This window comes from Odocoileus virginianus, chromosome 33 (genome assembly GCF_023699985.2).
Source record: "Odocoileus virginianus isolate 20LAN1187 ecotype Illinois chromosome 33, Ovbor_1.2, whole genome shotgun sequence".
Classification (NCBI taxonomy): domain Eukaryota; kingdom Metazoa; phylum Chordata; class Mammalia; order Artiodactyla; family Cervidae; genus Odocoileus; species Odocoileus virginianus.
In genome coordinates this window covers 15815896-15836097 of record NC_069706.1, presented here as the reverse complement: position 1 = coordinate 15836097, position 20202 = coordinate 15815896, and the positions used below count along the sequence as shown (strand labels likewise).

General features: G+C 38.8%; 1 protein-coding gene across 3 annotated transcripts in view; it reads left to right on the top strand.

Annotated features, from left to right (window-relative positions):
- The window catches only part of SMG1 (SMG1 nonsense mediated mRNA decay associated PI3K related kinase), a 99152-nt gene that overhangs the window by 73070 nt on the left and 5880 nt on the right, over positions 1-20202 (top strand). For all 3 annotated transcript variants that reach the window (XM_020879054.2, XM_020879055.2, XM_070460938.1), the window contains 23 exons: positions 562-808; positions 1215-1444; positions 2301-2549; positions 3040-3178; positions 3261-3370; positions 3494-3712; positions 4410-4600; positions 5303-5475; positions 5612-5891; positions 6346-6618; positions 6855-7089; positions 7252-7478; positions 9969-10119; positions 10223-10412; positions 10592-11061; positions 13406-13543; positions 14798-14950; positions 15676-15855; positions 16624-16851; positions 17626-17837; positions 17993-18099; positions 19214-19393; positions 19481-19587. In XM_020879054.2, the coding sequence (XP_020734713.1) occupies positions 562-808; positions 1215-1444; positions 2301-2549; positions 3040-3178; positions 3261-3370; positions 3494-3712; positions 4410-4600; positions 5303-5475; positions 5612-5891; positions 6346-6618; positions 6855-7089; positions 7252-7478; positions 9969-10119; positions 10223-10412; positions 10592-11061; positions 13406-13543; positions 14798-14950; positions 15676-15855; positions 16624-16851; positions 17626-17837; positions 17993-18099; positions 19214-19393; positions 19481-19587 (4689 nt within the window). The remainder of the gene's footprint in view (positions 1-561; positions 809-1214; positions 1445-2300; positions 2550-3039; positions 3179-3260; positions 3371-3493; positions 3713-4409; positions 4601-5302; positions 5476-5611; positions 5892-6345; positions 6619-6854; positions 7090-7251; positions 7479-9968; positions 10120-10222; positions 10413-10591; positions 11062-13405; positions 13544-14797; positions 14951-15675; positions 15856-16623; positions 16852-17625; positions 17838-17992; positions 18100-19213; positions 19394-19480; positions 19588-20202) is intronic.

The following is a 20202-nucleotide window of genomic DNA, read 5'->3' as shown; positions in this document are numbered from 1 at the left end:
CCAGAGTTCATTAATTCAGGCGTAGATTACTGAATTAGCTAAGTAGGGATCCAGCTATACATGATCCTTTCTCTATGAGTTATTAGAACGATTGCATGTCTGCTGCATACTTCAAATAGTCCGCGCTCTAAATTATTACTAAATTTTCAGATGGCTTTCTTAAAGGTGTGTGCCACCTTTAAGTTACCTACCAGTAACTGGCTCTGTCTTTTGTTCTGTTGCTAGGAGTGAAGTGATCTGTTTGGGTGTTGATTGGACATAGCTTAACACTGGGGAATTAGTTTGCTACAAGCCTTGAATTTTGTGATCACAGCAGTGAGTGTTTTTCCATCTGCTGTGATTTCATTGCTTATTTGGGAGAGGTCTGAACAAAGCAGAAATCACCAAGAGCATATCAGCACATCAGTGTTTCCCCTCCCAGGAAGGCCCAAATATGTAACAGCAAATTAAATGAACTAGACAAGAGGTGTTTGTATTTTAAATTTATCTGTAAGCCAGATTAAATGTCGAGGAAAATAAGTGCAGTGATGATGATGTACACTTTCCCTGTCTTACACACAGATAATGCTGAGTCTGCAACAGAGGGCGCAGAAACGCGCAAGCTACATCTTGCGTCTTGAAGAAATCAGCCCATGGCTGGCTGCTATGACCAGCACTGAGATTGCTCTTCCTGGAGAGGTCTCAGCCAGAGACACCGTCACGATCCACAGTGTTGGTGGAACCATCACAATCTTACCTACTAAAACCAAGCCAAAGAAGCTCCTCTTTCTAGGATCAGATGGGAAGAGCTATCCTTATCTTTTCAAAGGTGGGGTTTAAAAACATTAATCTGATTATTAATGTTTTAATGCTCTGTGTGTGTGTGTGTGTGTTGTTTAGGTGAATTTCTATAAGTCATGAATAGCCTGGAGTATCATGTATTTTGATGGAACTTGTTGGAAGCTGTGTAGTGTGATTTTCTTTTGTTTCCTTTGTTCTTGGTTATGAATGTATACAAGCTGAGCAACTGAGATAAACTGATAATGCTGTATCTAATATCTTGTGGCTGAATAGAATGTTCTTTAGTGCTGTCATTATGCCCTTTTGACTGTCAGTTCTTGACTGCTATTGCTAATTGAGAGGGACGTGAAAAAGTGGTATGTTTCCAGTCGCATTCCATTGCACTTCACCCTATTTGGTTATCTGTCCCAACCACTTTAATTTTGTTTCCACAGGATTGGAGGATTTACATCTGGATGAGAGAATAATGCAATTTCTGTCTATTGTAAATACCATGTTTGCAACAATCAATCGCCAGGAAACACCTCGCTTCCATGCTCGCCACTATTCTGTAACACCACTGGGAACTCGGTCAGGCCTAATCCAGTGGGTGGATGGAGCCACGCCCTTATTTGGTCTTTACAAGCGGTGGCAACAACGGGAAGCTGCCTTGCAAGCACAAAAGGTTGATTCAAATTAAAATATGTACTTTTGTTTGAATGCTGATAAACAAGTATATGTATTAATTTGTTCTCCGTTACATGTGAAATATGTCTAGGTTTACTTCTCTTGAGCATTTTTTCAGGTTTATGAGAGTTAACGAAGGAATAAACACACCTTTAAATTTGGAGTTAATCACTATGGTGTCCTGTTTTGTACCTGTGGAATTTATACTTTGATTTAGAACAGTTTTTTAGAATTCATTTTAGCTGAGTATCTGAGTGCTTAGTATATGAAAGAAATAGTACTAAGTACTTCATATAAAAGAGGTAAATTTTTAAACAGTCACAGCTTCAAGTTCCAACATCTAGACAAAGAAAATGATTCTAAGTTGGATAGATTTGGGAAAGAGCAAGAGTTTGAACATAGGAGACTATAGAACAATTACTGAAGGGTAGATTAGAGATGAAATTAGGAAAGGGCCATCTGCATTTTTGTCTAAGATGTTTCTAAATATGTGTTGTTAATTTTATATTATGATTAAGTCATACTGGTAAAGAATGAAAGAGGTGCATAAATGAATGATAAATTTTAAACAGAATTATATGTTACAAAGAAAAGTGGAACTTGGATGTTGAGCTTGAGTTGAACCTCAAGAAAATATAACAGTAAACCAAGTTTTCAATAAAGTGATAAGACCTAATTAAGAAAAAGATAACATAGATTGCAGTCCAGAAGAATTGGCTATTTGATGCATGAGATTTAGCTAGCTAGGTGGAGAATGCTGCTGAGAAAACAGTTTTTAAAATACTACTTTATATTCAAGGTACTCTTTATCCTTATTTAAACAAAGTTAATCTTTTCTTAAAAATTTTTTAAAGGCCCAAGATTCCTACCAAACTCCTCAGAATCCTGGAATTGTACCCCGTCCTAGTGAACTTTATTATAGTAAAATTGGTCCTGCTTTGAAAGCAGTTGGACTTAGTCTGGATGTGTCCCGACGGGATTGGCCCCTTCATGTAATGAAGGCAGTGTTAGAAGAGTTAATGGAGGCCACGCCCCCAAATCTCCTTGCTAAAGAGCTTTGGTCATCATGTACCACCCCTGATGAGTGGTGGAGAGTCACACAGGTATGTGTTTTGTTTTGGGCTGTCATCAGTATTATTCTTTGCCTGCATCCTGTCTTGTCTTGTTCACCATCCTTCTGCCGCCCCTCTAAAATTGGTAGTTTGAGACCTGTATTTGAATCTTATATTACATTTATTTTTATGAGGCATGGCCATGACTGTATGAAGGCAGAATGAAGGGGATTATGGATGAAATGAAAAGTGGAATAAAAACTTTAGAAAGGGAAAAACTAGAGAGACTGAAGAACAGTTGTTTTTTTTTTAAGTCCTGCATTCTGTTGATGAGGTAGAACCAGCAAGGACCTCAGTGTTGTATGCTGCTGCTCACCAAAGTCTGTGATCACATGCAGCATCCTTGAAGAGTGCCAGCTATTTATTTAGAAATAAGGGAGTAGGATTGTGGGGGTTTGTAAATTTTAGAGCATCAAGACCATGTTGGAAGGAAATTTGCTAATAATGTCTAACTTGCTCCCCCCCACCCCCTCTTTTTTAGTCTTATGCCAGATCTACTGCAGTCATGTCTATGGTTGGATACATAATTGGCCTTGGAGATAGACATCTGGATAATGTTCTCATAGATATGACGACTGGAGAGGTTGTTCACATAGATTACAATGTTTGCTTTGAAAAAGGTAAAATTAAAGTGGACTTTTTATATAAGGGTCGAATATATTTTGGTGAAAGGACAAAAATATAATGATTTGTCTTTTCAAGGTAAAAGCCTTAGAGTTCCTGAGAAAGTACCTTTTCGAATGACACAGAACATTGAAACCGCACTGGGTGTAACTGGAGTAGAAGGTGTTTTTAGGCTTTCGTGTGAGCAGGTATGTGGTTTTCCCTTACACTGCGTAGTGTACCTGTTACATTAGCAAGTCCTGTGGAATGAAAAGCTACATTTTAATGAGGAAGCTTTTGGCAAAACTTAATTAAAAGTTTTCTGAAAACAGGTTCTACACATTATGCGGCGTGGCAGGGAGACTTTGCTGACGCTGCTAGAGGCCTTTGTATATGACCCCCTGGTGGACTGGACAGCTGGGGGTGAGGCTGGGTTTGCTGGTGCCGTCTATGGTGGAGGGGGCCAGCAGGCTGAGAGCAAGCAGAGCAAGAGAGAGATGGAACGAGAGATCACTCGCAGCCTTTTTTCTTCGAGAGTAGCTGAAATTAAGGTGAGGCCAGTAGTAAGTCATTGTCCCTTTTTTGTTAATAGTTAACAAGACCAGGGAATTCCTTGGTGGTCCAGTGGTTAGGACCTGGTGGTTTCGCTGCCAGGGCCTGGGTTCCAGTCCTCCTCAGGGAACTAAGATCCTGTGAGCTGTGTGGTGCCACCAGAAAAAAAAAAAAGGTTAACAGGTCCATAAAAAAAGTAAGACTCTAGTGTATGATATTGAAATGGCCACGAAGTAGGGCAGTTTGCTGTGATCCTTTGCTCAGAAATGTTCACATGAAAAGACACATAGTCACACTCCCACATGGGAGGTGGGTTAATGATTTGAAAAATATTATACCTTTTTTAGTATACTGAATGTGTTTGCCAGTGACTATTTTAAGTGTTCTTTAACTGGATAGTCTCCTTGATTTTAATTGGATAGTCTCCTTCTCCTTCTACATAGTAACCAGTGATGCTGATCTTGCTTTGTGTGGCATGGTGGTAACTGCATGTTATTGTGGAATTGAGTCTTCATTTATGGCCATGTGAATTGATTGCATTAGTTATCTTTATAAAAATGCAGGTGATCCACACTGGCTTTGTTGAGATTTAAGTGTAATAGCATGTGCAGAATGTCCTTCTAACATGATCCTTTTGGCATCCTCATACCTCACAGTCGGCCCTGTAAGAATCTTCCTAATTATATCTTGTCACAGGTGAACTGGTTTAAAAACAGGGATGAGATGCTGGTTGTACTTCCCAAGCTGGACAGCAGTTTAGATGAATACCTGAGCTTGCAAGAGCAGCTAACAGATGTGGAGAAACTTCAGGGCAAACTGCTGGAAGAAATTGAATTTCTAGAAGGAGCTGAAGGAGTGGATCATCCTTCTCATACTCTGCAACACAGGTTTAAAACAAGTGTTGAACTCGTAATTTATCTTTATTCCATTAAGGAGAACTTTTGTATTTGTATGAACATTATCAACTTGAATTAGAATTGCTGCAGCAACTCACATGAATAATCAAAGCTCTTGCAAGAACTGCAGTTTTGAAGTACTTACAGAATTCACTTAAATTTTCAGCTTCATTGTATTTAGATGTTTGAGTTACTATGGAAGATGGTGGACATAGTGGTTAGAACCGTGAACTTGGATTCAGAAAACCTGGGGTTTGGTTTTTTCCTCTGCAGTTTATGTCTGAATCCTTATTATTTGTATGGTGGATTTTGTCCACATGGCCAAGTTTTTTTGAGCTTTGATCTAAGTGAGTGAACCTTGCACAGAGCGGGTGCCTAGCTCAGTGAAGGGTGGTTAAATGTGCAAGTGCCAGACACTGAAGGAGATGCTGAGATCCTGAGATTACAGAGATCTGTCTTCCAGTCTCAGTCTTCTGCACTTCAAATAACTCTGGTAAATGTAGAATTTTGTTTTAAATGTTGTGAGTATAGTTACAGGGCTACAGCATCAGGAAAAAAACCAGAGGAGGAAACAGCATTTGAGTGGTATCCTCAAGATTGAAAAGGAACTTACCAGGCTCAAGTATGAGCAAAATGTACTTTTAGAGTGATGAAAATTCCCAGCAGTCAATTAAAATTTTTTCCTTCCATTAGGTATTCTGAACACACTCAACTGCAGACTCAGCAGAGAGCTGTTCAGGAAGCAATCCAGGTGAAGCTGAATGAGTTTGAGCAGTGGATAACACACTATCAGGCTGCATTCAGTAACCTGGAAGCGACGCAGCTGGCCAGTTTGCTTCAGGAGATAAGCACGCAGATGGACCTTGGTATGTTAGATGTACGTGTGTGCATGTGAGTTTTGTTGTTAGGTGTTGATGTGTGGAGCTCTGATTTGTACTGCCTTTCAATGACTGCTGATTTGAAATGGCTTCACTGTGATGGATAATTATCTTTTACCGAAAGGTCCTCCCAGCTATGTGCCGGCAACAGCCTTTCTGCAGAATGCTGGCCAGGCCCACTTGATTAGCCAGTGTGAGCAGCTAGAGGGGGAGGTCGGCGCCCTCCTGCAGCAGAGGCGCTCGGTCCTGCGAGGCTGTCTGGAGCAGCTGCATCACTACGCAACCGTTGCTCTGCAGTATCCAAAGGCCATATTTCAGAAACATCGAATTGAGCAGTGGAAGACCTGGATGGAAGAGCTCATCTGTAATACCACAGTAGAACGCTGTCAGGAACTCTACAGGAAGTAAGTTGATCACTCTCGATTTTCTTTACTTCTCATTGGGACTGGAAACAAAGTTGTGTTCACATTTTCAATTGCATAGTATTTCATTTTCTGAAAGAAATGATTGATGGAATTTGAATGGAGTCACTTTCTTGTGGTTTTAAGAGGGTTTAAACTCTTGTTTTCCTTTATAAGACAGTATTTTTTGTAATTAGTTAAAATGTATCTCACTCTTAGATAAAATGTATCTAAGAGTGGTGGGATCAGGTAAAGAGAGCTGAACTCACATATTGATTCTGTCACTCAAGTCATCTTTAGAAGTTACTTTTTGCTCTTGAGACGTTCTCTGTAAAATGGAAATGATGATTTCTGCTCTTCAAAGTTTGAGTATCAAATACAGTATTCCATCTTGTCTTTTTTAGTACTTTGTAAGGTGTGAACTTTCCTTTCAAGCACCTCTTTCTCTTTTATAAAGATATGAAATGCAGTATGCGCCCCAGCCACCCCCAACGGTGTGTCAGTTCATCACGGCCACTGAGATGACCCTGCAGCGGTATGCAGCAGACATCAACAGCCGACTTATTAGACAGGTGGAACGCTTGAAACAGGAAGCTGTCACTGTACCTGTTTGTGAAGATCAGTTGAAAGAAATTGAACGTTGTATCAAAGTTTTCCTTCATGAGAATGGAGAGGAAGGATCTTTGAGTCTAGCAAGTGTTATTATTTCTGCCCTTTGTACTCTCACAAGGTGAGTTAGCTGACGTGTTATTGAGACTATTTCACTGTCCTGTGAACATTGGTGCTTATCGAGAGTTCATGTGTTTTTTGGTTGATCCCAAACTTAAGGTATCCTTGTACTTTTCATTAGTCTTGCCCAGTGTAAGACTGCTTTATTATTATTATTTTTCTCCCATATTTTGAGGTATCCTATTTGTGTGTGTTCCACTAAATCAGGTTCACTGTACAAATACTTATCTCATTCAGGCGTAACCTAATGATGGAAGGTGCAGCGTCGAGCGCTGGAGAGCAGCTGGTTGATCTTACTTCTCGGGACGGAGCCTGGTTCTTGGAGGAGCTCTGCAGTATGAGCGGAAATGTCACATGCCTGGTTCAGTTACTGAAGCAGTGTCACTTAGTGCCACAAGACTTAGATATTCCTAACCCCATGGAAGCATCTGAGGCAGTTCATTTGGCTAATGGTGTATACACCTCACTTCAGGTGAGCACTTCTAAATTAGCTTAAATTTTGTAAGTTTGTTTTAAATGTTGAGTGTTGTATTTTTCATTTCTGGTTCTGAAAAGCAGTTTGACTTCCTCAGCCTTTAATGTTGCTTTATCTAAACTCAGGAAGCATTAAAATAGATTTCTCACATATTTACAGGAATTAAATTCAAATTTCCGGCAAATCATATTTCCAGAAGCACTGAGATGTTTAATGAAAGGAGAGTACACATTAGAAAGTATGCTTCATGAGCTGGACAGTCTTATTGAGCAGACAACTGATGGTGTTCCTCTGCAGACTCTAGTTGAATCTCTTCAAGCCTATTTAAGAAATGCAGCTATGGGACTTGAGGAAGAAACACATGCTCATTACATCGATGTTGCCAGGCAAGTGAATGCTAAGCTGTGCTATTTTCTTGTGAAAGAGTTGGGAAGCCAGATACGTTTTCTGAGCTCTTATTTTACAGTAAGCTAGCTTTTAATTTTTAGAGCAGATATATATATAAACACTTGTAAGTTTTCTCTCCCTTTGGCTGTGCTGGGTCTTCATTGCTGCTCAGGCTTCTCTCTGGTGGCAAGCAGGGGCTGTTCTGTAGTTGCGGTGGCTCCAGCTTCTCGTTGCGGTGGCTTCTCTCGTGGAGCTTGGGCTCTAGGGCACAGGAGCTTCAGTGGTTGTGGCTTGTGGCCTCGGTAGTTGCAGTTCCTGGCCTCTGGAGCACAGGCTCAGTAGTTGTGCTGCATGGGCGTAGTTGCTCCAAGGCATGTGGGATCTTCCCAGATCAGGCATGCAACCCGTATATCCTGTACTAGCAGGTGGATTCCTTACCACTGAGCCACTAGGGAAACCTCAGTAATACCTTTTTAAAAATACTTTTATTTGGGGGAATTCCTTGGTGATCCAGTGGTTAGGATTCTGCACTTGCGAAGGGTGCAGGTTCAGTCCCTGGTAGATTCTGCAAGCTACACGGCATGGCTAAAACAAATAAAACCAAAACAACATTTCCCATCCCACCCCCCCCCCCCCCCAAAAGCAAAAAAAACCCCTTTTATTTGGAAATAATTACAGATTGATAGGAAGTTGTATTTTTAAAAAAACATTGTTCAGGGATGTCTTATGTAGCCTCTATCCCTCCTTGAGTGTAGCATCTTGCATACCTGTGGTACAGTAGCAACACCATGAAATTGACTTTGATACAGTCCACAGAGCTTACTCAGGTTTCACCAGTTACATGTGTACTTGTGTGTGTGTGGTTTTGTTACATACACACATGTATTCTTTAAAGGCTGTAGTTTTTACTATATTTGTGCTCACACACAAAGTGGAATGTGGTATTTTTTAAGCCAGCACTTGGAATTCAATGGGAGCATCTGAGCCAGTTTAGCTTGCTAATGGAGTATACACATCACTTCAGGTGAACACTTGTTAGCTTAAGTTTTATAAGTTTATTTTAGGTATTGAACTTTGTATTTCTCAATTCTTAAATCTAGGAAAACAATTTGACTTTGAAACATGTAGAAGTTGAACAGTTTCTTCAGCCATGCAGTGTACATGCATAAACCCTAAGCTGCTTTGTCCCTTGTGATTCAGGGCCTCTTTCTTTGGCATTCTGTCCAGTTGCTGTCAGAAAATATAATTGAGAGAAGCAATGAATTGACCCATCATACTTCCCATGGGGAAATTACAAGATATAAGAAAGCAGAGAGAACAGTATAATGAACCCTCATTTCACTACCTTCAGTAATTATCTGCACTGTGATTAATCCTGCCCCCCACCCCCCCACCCCCCCTTTTTTTTGCTTCTGGTTAATCTTGTTTAAATTGTACTGCCCTGGTACTTTGAAGCAAATACCTTTTCATTCTTAAGCTGCAGGAGAATTAATGTAGACTTATTTTCTTAAGAGGCCCTTATTTCATAAGAAAAGGTAACAACTATCCTTAATGTTTTCTTTTATCCTGCATTCAAAATTTTCCTATTTTCTCGTTTCTTTTAGTTGTTTTAACATAAAGTTTAAAAAACAAGTGTAATTAGTATAGGATAAACATTTGTCAGCTAAATAATGAGATTATTTGCACAAGAGCTTTATCATAAAGTTCCTAGCGTTATTTTAAAAGTTAGATGCTAAGTCTGTACACTTTTCTTTCTCACAAAAGTTCAGCCCTTAGTTTTCCTTGATGTCTAATCTAGATTCCCTTTACTCTCAAATAGAGAAATATTTACTTCCATGTAAGCACTGGGTGACAGACCTCATGTTTGATTCTGCTACAGCCTGTATGTATCTTGTGTTAGAGAAACTTTTTGGTAATCTAAATGAAAATTTTATACCATCATATAGCTCTTTTTCCATTATAAATTTCTCTGATAGCTTACACTTATATAAGATGTTTAACATGGTGCTTGGATACATAAACACTATGCAAGTCTTAAGTTAATTATAATGTGAGAGCAGATTTGTCAAGACCTGCCTTCAAACTGTGCATTATTCAAAACTCAGCATGCCAAAAAGAATAGCTGTTTCCATTCACTGTCTGTAGCTGACTGTCCTGTGACAGTACTGTGAAGATACTTGACAACTTTTGCTAGGTCCACCAGCTTTAGAATTGTATGCCTCTTGATTTTGTTTTTTTTTAATATTGGAAGTGTATAATGTTCTGTATATAGAGAGATACTGTAATATTTTATATAGTTTTTTTAAAACTCATAACTTCAGTTTGCATAAAATTTAATCACATGAACAATGGCTAATAACACTCCTTCCTTCATAAAAAGACTTTTCCCCTAGACTCTGCATACTAGCTGTAAGACTTGTTTATCTTAACGTTTCCCCCCAAATATTCCTGTTTAGAAATGGTTTTAACTCCTTTTTCTTTTCCTCTAGAATGCTTCATGCTCAGTATGGTGAATTAATCCAACCAAGAAATGGTTCAGTTGATGAAACACCAAAAATGTCAGCTGGCCAGATGCTTTTGGTAGCATTTGATGGCATGTTTGCCCAAGTTGAGACTGCTTTTGGCTTATTAGTTGAAAAGGTAAATAATTGACCTGGTTTGATAAATAATGCAAGTGTAGTAAAGTAGTTGTTCTGTGTTTGAAGAGTGGAGAAATGAACTTTATTTTCTTTCATTTACATAGCTAAATAAGATGGAAATTCCTATAGCTTGGCGAAAGATTGACATTATACGGGAAGCCAGGAGCACTCAGGTCAATTTTTTTGATGATGATAATCACCGACAGGTGCTGGAAGAGATCTTCTTTCTGAAACGACTACAGACAATTAAGGAGTTCTTTCGGCTATGTGGTACCTTTTCTAAAACTTTGTCAGGTAATATTTCACACTTAAGCCGGATATAGTTGTACTTTGGAGGGAAATGGGATAGAGTTGGCTTAATTTAACTGTAAATTAAAATCTTAAATTCATGCCGTCTTCAAATTCTTACGTTAGCATTGTCGCCTTATTTTAGTATTGTATGAAATACTTAAAAGAAAAATTTCCTTTTTTAGGATCAAGTTCACTTGAAGATCAGAATACTGTAAATGGGCCTGTACAGATTGTCAATGTGAAAACCCTTTTTAGAAACTCTTGTTTCAGTGAAGACCAGATGGCCAAACCAATAAAGGCATTCACAGCTGACTTTGTGCGGCAGCTCCTGATTGGACTCCCGAACCAAGCCCTGGGCCTCACACTGTGCAGCTTCATCAGTGCTCTAGGAGTAGATATCATTGCACAGGTGGAGGCGAAGGATTTTGGTGCTGAAAGCAAAGTTTCTGTTGATGATCTGTGTAAGAAAGCAGTGGAGCACAACATCCAGGTCGGGAAGTTCTCTCAGCTGGTCATGAACAGGGCGACTGTGCTGGCGAGTTCCTATGACACTGCCTGGAAGAAGCACGACTTGGTGCGCAGGCTGGAGACCAGCATCTCCTCCTGCAAGACAAGCCTGCAGCGCGTTCAGCTGCATATCGCCATGTTTCAGGTAGGTATTTCTCCTCATAAAGGGGTTTGTCCTCAGTGTAGGAATTTGAAAAGCTGGGAGATTAATATAGAACAATATAAAGAAGAGAAAATTTTCAACTTCTCAAATTGTGCCAACCCAGAACAAACACAGCTCTAACATTTCTGTAACATTTCTTGTTTACGTAGTTGTGATCGTTTATGTTTATAGTTTGTGTCCTTTTCATTTCCATCAGTGTTTTATGGTGTTATCGTTAAATATTACTTGTAAATGTAATTTCTTTTTCTTTCAGTTGGAGTATAATTGCTTTACAACACTGTGTTCATTTCTGCTGTACAACAGACTGAATTCTGTGCATATGCATATATCCCATCCCTATTGAGCCTCCCTGTTCCCCACCCTGTAAATGTAATTTCTAACAATTGAATGTATTTGTTAGGTGTATATATTCCTTGTGTACTAACATAATTATTTCCAAAGTGACATCTGTTTCCCTGAATGTCTAAGCTATCTGCATACCACCTGTCGTCATTTGGTAACTATTTTTTAGAAGCCTGTTTTTGTCCTTGTTTGGGGGCAGTACAGACTTTGGGAGTGAGATAGATTTGGATTCGGATATATGAACTTACCTTTAACCTCCCTTAAGATCTGATTTCCTTACCTGTAGAATGGGGACAGTACTATCTAAAAGGTTGATGACTCTGTGAATTAAAAATGATGATCTGGGACTTCCCTGATGACACAGTGGATAAGAATCCAGCTGCTAATGCAGGGAACATGGATTTGATCCCTGGTCTGGGAAGATTCCACATGCCTTGGAGTAACTAACTACTGAGCAACTGTGCCACAACTACTGAGCCCACGCGCTGCAGCTTCTGAAGCGCGCGTGCCCTGGAACCTGTGCTCTGCAACACGGGAGGCCACTGCAACGAGCAGCCCATGCACGGCAGCTAGAGAAAGCCCGCGCGGCAGCCACGACCCAGCACTCCCCAAAAGGAATACTTAAAAAAGAAAATGTGATCTGTGTAAGACAATAAGTACAGTATAAATTACAGATTTTTTTTGTTATTTCTTTACTTCAAACCTTCAAGATTGTCAGTAGCTTCCAGACAAGTTGTGACTCATGGAGTAGCATTGGGGCTACTGGGGTTCTGGTTTGGCCCAAACACTGGTTACTTTGTATCATTTATATTGAAGCCACTTCCCAAGAGTGGAAATGGTGGGGCATGGAACCAGTGTATTTTTCTCTTTGCAATTTTCTCAGTTAGCTGGTTTCTTAGCTCCTAAGTTAAGAATGAAGTTGCATTTATTATAGTAACAGTCCATCTAGCACATTGGGATTTTTTTTTTTAATAACCTGTATTTTAAAAAGCCTTTCTTTGCTGGCTGTTTCGGGTCTTTGTTGGCTGTGTGCTAGTTGTGGAGAGCAGGGACTGCCCTCCATTTGTGGTGCACAGGCTTCTCCTTGCGGCGGCTTCCCTCGTGCAGAGCACAGGCTCTCGGCACACAGGCCTCAGTGACTGTGGTGCACGGGCTCAGTAGTTGTGGCGCACAGGCTTAGTGGCTCCCTCCACAGCATGTGGGATCTTCCCAGACCACTGTCCCTTGCATTGCGAAGTGGATTCTTAACCGCTAGACCCACCAGGGAAGCCCCACGTTGGGCTTTTCTTGGCATTTATTTTACTTCAAAAAAGTAATGTTGAAAAGGTTTATTTAATAAATTTTAGAGTTTATTCATTGAAAAAGTTCACAACTATATGGAAAATATAAAAGTCCTTCCAGTTTTGTTCATCTGAACTCATTTTAAGCTAGCACAATATATAACTTTAAAATTTCAGCTCAGATGTCCCTTGGCCTTCTGGGGCCACCTTACAGCATACAAGATGCACGCACAAGATGGCTTGGTCCTCTGCCGTCAGTTGCCTGCACCTTTCTGTCATTCTGTCACTTGTAGGTTCACTAGAGAATTCTTTCTTTGACTGCTGCCGTCGTTCCTCTCAGTTACTTGCTTAGCTCCCATGCTGGGCAATTCTTCTACCTACTGTGCTTATTCCAGCCTCTGAACTGGAGATTATATTTTCTGGTGATTGTGTAGGAAACTTTTACTTAGACTAGGAAATGCCTTCAGAATTGCTATTTAAATACTGCATATCAGTGATCCAAGGAATTTATCAGCCATTCTCTACCTCAGGAAATTTTCCATCTGGTTAATTCTTTTATTGTGTTTCTGTTACTCTTCCCTGCCCACCCTGCCCTGCTGCAACTCGACTTTTTACCTCCTCCCCCAGTCCTTCCCCTAGTGTCACTTCCCCTCTCTTGATTTTTTTCCGTGCTTACTTTATTACATTTCTTTTTCTTTGAACAGTGGCAGCATGAAGATCTCCTTATCAATAGACCACAAGCCATGTCCGTCACCCCTCCCCCTCGTTCTGCCATATTAACCAGCATGAAAAAGAAACTCCATACTCTGAGCCAGATTGAGACTTCAATTGCAACAGTTCAGGTACATTTTGTCATCTCCTCCTTCTGACACATCTTACTTTTAGAAATGACCTCAACTGTGGTGAAGTGCTCTGTTCAGTCTGTCGTTGGCTTTTAAGTCACACTTTTATTTTTAATTTGTGTCTTTTTTTCTTATCTTCCAAAGTAACTGAATCTTAGCAGTATATTTTGAACTAAGAATAGAGACATACTAAATATTTCAAATTTTTAATGAACTATTTAAGAATTTTTAATGGCTATTACTGTGCCATTATACATTAACCTTGGTAATGGTAAAAACGTGAATACCAAATTTGTTTTCTGAAAGTTTGGCATATTATTAATATCCAGGAAGTTAAAGGAATTTTGTGATATCAAAAGCAGCAGAACATTTTTCTTAACCTTATTTTTGACTTTTTTTGGGTCACATCAGCAAAATATTTAATCTCGCCTTCTTTTTTTAAATAAAAGAAACTGGTCTTGATGATGGTTTTATATACATCTCTGGTATTCTTATATCTCATATATTCAGTGGTAACTGAAATTTTTGTTTATATAGTTTAATATTAGTATGATTACAATCACTGTAGTAATATTTTTAAAAATATTTTTAAAATTTTTAATAGAACTTTTCTTGAGCTCACTTCTTTGAAGATTGAAATACCTTTTCTCTACAGCATATTAGTCCTAGTTTTCACTTTGGAGACTGAACTCAGGCCCTTTCTGATTCTAGAGGTGTCTGTGTGTGAGCAGGTGGCCGGGGCGGGGGGGGGGGGGGGGGGAGTATTGGGAACTCCGCCACTGGAAATGTTGAATACTTAATGAAGCAACTTTGTTATGTTAAACCTTCGTATTGTGATAATCTGGCTGAATTTTTTTTTTAACATTATTCATAAACGTTTACATTTGTGGGAATCTGATTTTCATCTTTTACTATCAAAGATATAAATGGACTTTCTCATAGATAGCATATATAGTGCCAGTGGGAATTTGGTATGACAGGGGTTTGTTTTTTTTTTTTTAAGACTGTTTAGAAATGAAAATGAAACTTCTTTCTGCAAAATAAACTGAAAGCCAGTCCTTACCTTCTCAGATATGTTTAGTCTTAAATACTCAATATGAAGTCAAGATTAATTCCAAAAGGTGACAGTTTGTTAAAGATGTTTTCTAAGTTACTTATGCCATCCTACTTCTTTTGAATCTGTCTTATTCATGTAAAATGCTCAACAGATAGGAAGTGGAGTCCTGTTCACTGAGATTCTGCTGGCTTTTATAGGAGAAACTGGCAGCACTTGAAGCAAGTATTGAACAGCGACTCAAGTGGGCAGGTGGTGCCAACCCTGCCCTGGCACCTGTACTACAGGATTTTGAAGCAACAATAGCTGAGAGAAGAAATCTTGTCCTTAAGGAGAGCCAAAGAGCAAGTCAGGTATGGGCACCTGTGTGCGCCAGCTTGTTCTTAGTTACAGGATTATATAACTGATTATATAATCAGGCACAACACTGAACCAGTAGGATTCCCATATCCCATATATCCATTGCCAGAATTTAATAATTATCAACTCAAGTCCTACTTTATTTCCTCTATACTTCCCACTCGCTATCCTAAATTTAATGGTAATCTCAAATATTGTATCATTTTATCTGTAAATATTTCAGTATGTATATATAAAGATGAGAACTAGTTAGTAACATAATCACAGTACTATCACTGTACCTTGAAAGATGTCCTTAATGTTGTCAAATAACCAGTCAGTGTTTTCTGATCTAAATGGTAAATTGTGTAGGAGCAAAGCAGCAGAGGGGGGCGTTCCGGTTGGAGTTTGGATGTCGCGCAGACAGATTTCAGTGGGGTGTGATGGGCTGTTGATGGAGTGAAACTTCTGTATTAAAAAGAATTGTGCGGAAGATGTGTTGACCTGACTCTGCTTAGGTGCTCTTTAGCCTTCTCAGACCTGACAGCATCAACCCAAAAGTCTTCATTTATTTACAGCTTTTATAAGAAATGGGTCTGTTTCCCATGAGAGTCATACATTCATGCATTTTCAGGACCTGGTCCTGAATTCTGGAAATGAATAGGTGGTATTATTTTTCTTTCATTAATTGCACTTTTCTTCCTCATTGTGATGGTTCCACTCTTTTTCCTCGTCACAGGTCACGTTCCTCTGCAGCAATATCATTCATTTTGAAAGTTTACGAACTAGAACTGCAGAAGCCTTAAACCTGGATGCTGCATTATTTGAACTAATCAAACGGTGTCAGCAAATGTGTTCATTTGCATCACAGTTTAACAGTTCAGTCTCTGAGTTAGAGCTTCGTTTATTACAGAGGGTGGTAAGTCTTGATTCTTGGGAGTGAAGAGATTGGGTAATTTAAATAAGACAAACTGCATGCTCTCAAAATCAATATATTCACTAGTCTACATTTACTGAGCATGTACTGTATATGAGATGTTATGAAGAATTCAAGGATGACTAAATCTTTCTTTTATCCCCAAAGGAACTTATTTATACAAATAATGCAGTGAATGAAAAAGTGAAAAGAACTCTCTGAGCTACAAGTAGAATCACTGTGGGGTTCCTAGGGAAGGAGAGAGACAATGAATAGCAAATGACTCAGATGCACTTTTGAAAGTAGGATAGCAGACAGAGGACTAGTGAAGGATGAATGCTGGAATATCCAGTTAATAAATTCAGCATTTCTACTTTGTGGGAAGGCTTTAGACTATATATTAGGAGGCTCTGGTTTTATTTTAAAAAGTTATTTACAGTGTCTTTAGGGTCCTAGCTGTGTGTCATCTTTGTTACTCCAAATATATTTTCTTAGGTTTTAAACTAAGCATTTGTTCCCTGTATAATTATGCAGCGGTGTAAAAAATCTCAGTTTGTATATTGTAGATTGTTTAAATTATCAACTATTTTAAAAAATTTATTAAAAAATTTAAGAAAACAACTGTTTTCTAGTGAATTAATCCATGACTCAGCAACTGAGGTTCTTTGTATCAGCTTGAGTTATGAGTGTCTTTTGATGTGATGTTGATGAAAAGAATCTTATATTTTTCTGTCTGATGCTTAAAATCAAACAAACCCTTGTTCTGTTCAGGACACGACTCTTGACCATCCTATTGGCAGCTCTGAATGGCTTTTGTCAGCACACAAACAACTGACCCAGGATATGTCTACTCAGAGGGCAATTCAGACAGAGAAAGAGCAACAAATAGAAACAGTCTGTGAAACAATTCAGAATCTGGTTGATAATATAAAGACTGTGCTCACTGGCCATAACCGGCAGCTTGGAGATGTCAAACATCTCCTGAAAGCAATGGCCAAGGTAAGATTAATACCATTGACACATAATTACTCCCCCCTTTTATAAAATTACAAAGAGTTTTATTCATGAGAAAAAAACCTAATTTCTCCAAGGTCATATATCTGGTTTGTCACTGAGTTTATTTGTGTTTTCATCAACTGTCAACTGTTTTTTTTTTTTTTTAAGCATGTAGTAAATAGTATTCTGATTCTGTACCCAGAGAAACGGGGGCTTAGAGAAATTGATTTATACAAAGTCACATAACTTATGGAAGAGCTGAAACTTGAACTTGGTCTCACAGAGTATTTAGATCTCTTAACTCCCTTCTGCCTCCCAACCCAAATCATATAGTTTGCTTCCAAAATAAATGAAATATTGCCTCTTCTCTGCAGTATTGTATAGAATCTAGATAGTAAGGAAACAGTCCTTAGAAAAGGCTTTATTGTCACAAAACAGTAGATCATTTACTTTTTGAAAAAAATTTTTTTTTGGTTGCATCATGTGGCTTGTGGGATCTCAACCAGGGATCAAACCCGTGCGCCCCTGCAGTGGGAGCGTGGAGTCCTAACCACTGGACTTCCAGGGAAGTCCCTGGATTTCTTTTTAGTTGGAGTTTTTATTTGTGCTGGAAACAAGATTCCTATTGAAAAGAAGTTATTAATAAATTGTAATAAGCAGACTAAATACATTGATATTAAAAAACCACTTGTTAACCTGTTATCCAAAAGGTGACTGTCTGAAGAGTAATACTGAAACAAATACCATTTTTCTTAATCATTAAAATATTGATTGTAGGATGAAGAAGCTGCTCTGGCAGATGGTGAAGATGTTCCCTATGAAAACAGTGTTAGGCAGTTCCTGGGTGAATATAAATCATGGCAAGACAACATTCAGACAGTGCTGTTTACATTAGTCCAAGCCATGGGTCAGGTTCGAAGTCAAGAACATGTTGAAATGCTCCAGGAAATAACTCCCACCTTGAAAGAACTGAAAACGCAAAGTCAGAGGTAAGAATGCCTTCAGGCCTGAATTTAAAATGTAAGCAAAACATCTGGTAAAGTAAGTTTTGTTTATTTAATATTTTTTTCAGTTTTGTTCATACTTAACAAGTAGCTATTTGCTGAAGCATTTCATAAATGAGTCATTTTATTTTATATTTCAGTGTCTATAATAATTTAGTGAGTTTTGCATCACCCTTAGTCACTGATGCAACAAATGAATGTTCGAGTCCAACATCGTCTGCTACTTATCAACCATCCTTTGCTGCAGGTAAGACGCCTCTATTGAGAAAAACCTGTATCTTGACCTGTTAATAATCTACACATAGATGCTAAGATGTTAAAGAGTCTAATATGTTTATTGGGCTTCCCTGGTGGCTCAGGCTGTGAAGAATCCTCCTGCCAATGCAGGAGAAGCAGGAGACATGGGTTCTATCCCTGGGTCAGGAAGGTCCCCTGGAGAAGGGAAAGGCAGCGCACTCCAATATTCTTGCCTGGGAAATCCCATGGACAGAGGACCCTGACAGGCTTTAGACCGTGGGGTCGCAAACAAGTCAGACAGGACTTGGCAAATAAACAACAACAAACATGTTTATAGTCATCATCACCTTTTTAAAGGTTTTCCCTAATAAACCTATATACAAAAACAGAAATTACATCACAGATGTAAAAAACAAACTTATAGTTACCAAGGAGGGGGTAAATTGGGAACTTGGAGTTGACATATATACACCACTATACATGAAATAGATAATGAAAACCTACCGTATAGCACAGGGACCTCTGTTCAGTACTGTGTGCTGACCTGTGTGGGAGTAGAACCTAAGACAGAGTGGGTGGAACTGACTCACTTTGCTGTGCGGGAGCAACTGACATGACATTGTAAATCAACTGTACTCCCATAAAAATGAGTTATTTAAGTGAACAAAGGGTTTCTCTAAATGCTTGACATATTTCAAACTGAACAAATTTTGCCTTTATTTTAAAAGTATTTATGTTAGAGAGTAAAAATACTGTGTTCGAATACTGTCTATGATTATAAAATATATGTCTGTTAGGGAAATATGGAAAATTAATTAATAGAAAAATCTGTAGTTCCATTCCAACTAGAGGTAAAACCACTATGTATTTGTTGACTTCTCTGTGTGCATGCACACATGTATACAAATTGTATCATTCTGTGACTGTAGCTTTCCTTGCCTTTTTCCACATCTAGCTGTTTAAACTGCCTTTTTAGGTGAAGAGCCTTTATTTTAAGGGATAAGGATGTAATATCACATCTAGTATCAGGGTTGTCCATTTGCAGTTGATGATTGAAACAGAACTGCCCTGCTCCCCCATTTTCTGTTTACATGTATATTGAGCTACCAACTTTCTCTCTGTAGCAGTCCGAAGCAACACTGGCCAGAAGACTCAGCCTGATGTCATGTCACAGAATGCTAGAAAGCTGATTCAGAAAAATCTGGCTACATCAGCAGATACTCCACCAAGCACCATTCCGGGAACTGGCAAGAGTGTTGCTTGTAGTCCTAAAAAGGCCGTCAGAGACCCTAAGACTGGAAAAGGTAATGAGTTAAAATAAGGACACCTTAAGCATTAAATATTAACACAAAGTGGTGGCTTGACTTACACATGTCTCCATTGCCTCATAGCCGTGCAGGAGAGGAACTCGTATGCAGTGAGCGTGTGGAAGAGAGTGAAAGCCAAGCTAGAGGGCCGAGATGTTGATCCGAGTAGGAGGATGTCAGTTGCTGAACAGGTGACCATCTTTTAAACTTAAGCTACGCATTTTAATGCTGCTGAAGCAGTATAGGATTAAAAATTCCCTCACCCCCATCTTTGGTGGCATATTGAGAAATAAGGAATTTAAACCTATTTTCAGGCCTCAGAACATTTTGAATAACACAGCTCTTAGATTGTCAACTCTAACTCTAGCCTGTTAACAGTTTCCTTTCTCCCTAGTCCTCTTTTAACCAAAATTTAATCTGTAAAGTGTTCCTGGGTGTCAGTTGGTCTGAAGTTATTACTTTGAAATTTTATCATTAATATTATTAAAATTGTATGTATAAATTCAGGAATGAATTCTTTTGCCCACAGCTGTTTATTTTGAAAAGTTTCAAACCTTCAGAAATGCTATAGGAATGCTGATGTATTATATATTCCTTGCCTACAATTGGCAAACCAGTTGTTAATCTTTTATTTGCCTAATCTTTCTGTGTAACACTTCTTGCCTAAGTACTTTGTCTCGCAAACAAAACATTGTAATAATATATAGCTATGATATATAGCTGTGATATAATTATAAAATTATCAACTCAGAAAACACTGGTGTTAACATTGACTGCTATCCACCATTGAGTCCATATTTAGGTTT